The sequence below is a fragment of the Epinephelus moara genome, chromosome 19 (assembly GCF_006386435.1).
Source record: "Epinephelus moara isolate mb chromosome 19, YSFRI_EMoa_1.0, whole genome shotgun sequence".
Lineage (NCBI taxonomy): Eukaryota > Metazoa > Chordata > Actinopteri > Perciformes > Serranidae > Epinephelus > Epinephelus moara.
Genome location: NC_065524.1, coordinates 41,703,968 through 41,708,564, shown reverse-complemented (window position 1 = coordinate 41,708,564; position 4,597 = coordinate 41,703,968). Strand labels below are relative to the sequence as shown.

Genomic DNA, 4,597 nt, shown 5'->3' with positions numbered 1-4,597 from the left:
CTAAAGGGTTAACTAAGAGTTCTGTTAAAGAACAAGATACTTAAGGGTTAACTAAGGGTTGTTCTGTTCCACAGAAGTGGTTCTGTTAAATAACAAGATACTTAAGGGTTAACTAAGTGTTCTTCTGTTCAACAGCAGTGGTTCTGTTAAAGAACAGGACACTAAAGGGTTAACTAAGCGTTCTGTTAAAGAACAAGATACTAAAGGGTTAACTAAGCGTTCTGTTAAAGAACAGGATACTAAAGTGTTAACTAAGGGTTCTGTTAAAGAACAGGACACTAAAGTGTTAACTAAGAGTTCTGTTAAAGAACAGGACACTAAAGTGTTAACTAAGAGTTCTGTTAAAGAACAAGATACTAAAGGGTTAACTAAGCGTTCTGTTAAAGAACAAAATACTTAAGGGTTAACTAAGGGTTCTGGTAAAGAACAAGATAGTTAAGGGATAACTAAGGGCTATTTGTTCCACATCGGTGGTTCTGTTAATGAACAAGACACTAAAGGGTTAACTAAGAGTTCTGTTAAAGAACAGGACACTAAAGGGTTAACTAAGCGTTCTGTTAAAGAACAAGATACTTAAGGGTTAACTAAAAGTTCTTTGTCCCACAGCAGTGGTTCTGTTAAAGAACCCGTAGTTAAAAACCTGTAGTTGAAGAACCTATAGTTAAAGAACTAATAGTTGAAGAACCCGTAATTGAAGAACCTGTAGTTAAAGAACCCGCAGATAAAGAACCCGTAGTTGAAGATCCCGTTGTTAAAGAACCTGCAGTTGAAGAACCCGTAATTGAAGAACCTGTAGTTAGCACACACAGACAGTGATGACGTACCATCCTCTGCAGAGAGTCGATGAGGTTCTGCAGGTCGATGTCGTCTCGGTAAGCTCTGACGTTTGCCAGAAAGAACTCGTTGATCCACTCTCTGACCTGACTCTGAAAAACCACCGCCAGAACTGCTGCCGTCAGCTCCAGGAAGAAGATGAATCCAATCACTCCGGAGAACTGAAGAGAAACCACAAGAACCAATTTAATGTGGAACAAAACAGAACAAGATTTGTTTTAAACGTACAAACTCCAGCAGACATATTGGTAACATAAAAACTTCAGCAGAGCGATGTTTTAACGTATAAACGTTGGTGTTTTTAACGTACAAACACCAGCAAATGTGTTTTTAACGCATAAACGTTGGTATTTTTAATGTACATACTTCAGCAGACAGATATTTTTAACGTACAAACTTTTGTGTTTTTAACGTACAAACTTTAGCAGACATGTTCTTAACGTACAAACTTTAGCAGACATGTTTTTATCATACAAACTACAGCAGACATGTTTTTAACATGCAAACTTTTGTGTTTTTAACATACAAACGTCAGCAGACACGTTTTTTAACGAACAAACTACAGCAGACATGTTTTTAACATACAAACTACAGCAGACATGTTTTTAACATACAAACGTCAGCAGACACGTTTTTTAACGAACAAACTACAGCAGACATGTTTTAAACATGCAAACTTTTGTGTTTTTAACGTACAAACTTTTGTGTTTTTAACGTACAAACTTTAGCAGACATGTTCTTAACGTACAAACTTTAGCAGACATGTTTTTATCATACAAACTACAGCAGACATGTTTTTAACATACAAACTTCAGCAGACATGTTTTTAACATGCAAACTTTTGTGTTTTTAACATACAAACGTCAGCAGACACGTTTTTTAACGAACAAACTACAGCAGACATGTTTTTAACATACAAACTTCAGCAGACACGTTTTTAACGTACAAACTTTAGCAAACATGTTCTTAAAGGCGCTGTATGTAAGAATGTGGCCAAAACGGTTACTGCACTCAAATTCAAATTACTGCCGCGAGTCGTGTCCGCCCCCCCTCCCCTACAGATTCGAAGTTGCTGGGCAGCGGCACGCTGGAGACTGATTTGTTTGCCCACGGGCATCGCCGCGTCCTTGATCTTCAGTTTTCCAGCGGACCATTCAAGCAAGTCCGGCTTCTCTGCTGCTAACGCTGCTGCCGGGATACAGCTGAGGAGGAGCCGGCTGCTAATGCTATGTACCGGGACACTGCTAATGCTGCTTGCCGTGCTGCTGTAGCTCAGTCGTAACTGTAACTGATGCTGAGACTCTACTGACTGTGTGACTGGTAGACGGCGGTGGGTGGCGCAACAGGCCAAAACACAAATTCAAAACATAAACATGATTTGCAGACTGCTAAAATGTTTTTCAAATGTGAATATTCTGGCTGTACTATTGTTGTCGGTCAGATCAGTATGTTATATGAACATTATTCCTTAAGGCCAAAACACACCGGCGGCATCATATGACGGCGGCGTCATTGACACGAGTCAAGTGCCACCCCAACACACACAAAAAGCGTCGCGCTGCAGGGCGTCAACCGGATTTCTATTGCACACTCCAGTCCGCGAGAGCTGGAAAGTACAAAATAGCGCTTTTTCAAGGGCACCGACGCTGGAAAATTAGGACAATAGCGTAAAGTGCCGTCGAGCCACCGCCGGTGTGGGTTTGTAAATAGAAAATAATGGGGGCGGTTGTTTTGACACGCGTCGTACAGCGCCGGTGTGTTTTGGCCTTTAGTCTCTGTGACATATTAGGATGACTATTTGCTTTAGATTTCTTACATATAGCTCCATGGATGTTTTTAACGTACAAACTTCTGTTTTTATGTACAAACTTCAGCAGACATGTTTTTAACGTACAAACTTCAGCAGGCAGATGTTTTCTCTCAGAGCTCCCACACAGCCAGCGAAGCCCAGGATGAAGGTGACTCCACCCACCACCAGGACCAACCAGACCGGGTCGAAGCCATGCAGCCGAGTCACCTGGGTCAGATCCAACAGGACTCCCTGTAAACCACATCAGACCAGTTCAAACCAGTTCAGGAGATGGAACTTCTACATATGAACATCATGTGATAATAAATATCATGTATAACATTTAAACAGTTCAGACTCTAATTATTTCTTATTATATATTATTATAGTTATTAAATATAAATATTAGTTTCATTGACGTGATGGTCACATGACTTTGTCTGAGTGTGTTCAGTCACCTTTTCGCTCCATGCCCAGAAACCAACGGCAATAAAGGCAACTCCAGCCAGCTGAACAGGAAGACACACACACCAGCGATTAGACTGATCCAGAGACCGGCATTCACTTCAATTCATGAACACAAAGACACACACCAGCGATCGGACCAATCCAACAGAGACCAGCATTCACACACATTCATGAACACAAGACTGTGTTTCATTGGTGCTCAAACACACCCTTATTGACTTCCCTTTGGGGAAATCCCCGCCGCCGCCATCAGAGTCGTTGTGTGAAATATTAAATTAACTTTGTGAGATGGACCTTGGAGATCTGTATTTACCATAATGCACTGCAGTTATGTATTCGATACATCAGTGGGGACGGTGACATTAAACTCCAGTGAAGAATGAGGAGATCTAAATTATAAAATAAAGTTTGTAAACATGCCGTTTGTGTGACATCATCACAATGAGTCCGTTCTGAAACAGACGACATCCCAAATTGGAGCAGGTAATGGCCATGTTGTAGTTCTGATGATTTATAAAGAGCAGTAACTGACGGTCCATCATGACGAGTACGACCGCTCCCCAGCCTGCTGTCCCCCGCCCGCTGTCCCAGTGTGACTCATACTGTTACAAAACATCAAGGGCAGAAAGGGAGTGGAACTACTAATGAAACACAGCAGAAGACGGACTGTTGAGAAAGACTTTATATTTCCTGCTCATCCACCACACAGGATGCCACTGACATCACTTCCTGTTAACTGACAGGCAGACAGGAAACAGCTGCAAGGCTCAGTGAATATGTGAACAGGTGTGACTCACCCAGAAGATGATGTTGTAGCTGAACATCAGGTATTTGTAGCAGCAGCTGACCTCACCGCTGTCATAGCGATAGTAGTACATCTGTCAGGGAGCAGTTATACACCGTAAATATATATATATTGTCAAATATTTCATTTAACACACTCTAGTTATACAGTTCATATTTATGCTGTCAAATATTTTATACAACACACTGTAGTTATACTGTCATATATTTTATATAACACACTGTATAATGTTCATAGATACTGTCCCACCTGACCCTAATGACTCACATTGTGACCTTAACGACTCTGAAACGAAGAGCTCACGTGAACCCTACGACTCTGCAAGGGTTTCCATCCACACAGGGTTTATAGCCTGCAACTTCATACCAGTCATTTAGAACTGAAGAAGCTTCTTGGATGAGAGGCCAAACGTCTTCAAGAAACACAAGCAAGTCCAGTTGCCTACGATATTAGCACTTACGAATATACTGATATATATATATATATATATATATATATATATATATAGATAGATAGATAAATCTATATCTATCTATCTATAACAGTATATCCGTAAGTGCTAATATACTTTTATATATATATATATGTATGTTATATACATATATATATATAGATAGATATATCTATATCTATATAACATACATACATATATATGTATATATATGTATGTATGTTATATATATATATATATATATATATAT

General features: G+C 39.9%; 1 protein-coding gene across 1 annotated transcript in view; it reads right to left on the bottom strand.

Annotated features, from left to right (window-relative positions):
- Positions 1–128: 128 nt before the first annotated feature.
- Positions 129–4,597, bottom strand: part of LOC126406363 (tetraspanin-14-like) — a 6,442-nt gene continuing 1,973 nt past the window's right edge. The window contains exons 2-6 of the mRNA XM_050070570.1: positions 3,889–3,969; positions 3,082–3,132; positions 2,729–2,875; positions 825–995; positions 129–143 (exon numbers count right to left, since the gene is read on the bottom strand). Coding sequence (XP_049926527.1) covers positions 129–143; positions 825–995; positions 2,729–2,875; positions 3,082–3,132; positions 3,889–3,969 — 465 coding nt within the window. The remainder of the gene's footprint in view (positions 144–824; positions 996–2,728; positions 2,876–3,081; positions 3,133–3,888; positions 3,970–4,597) is intronic.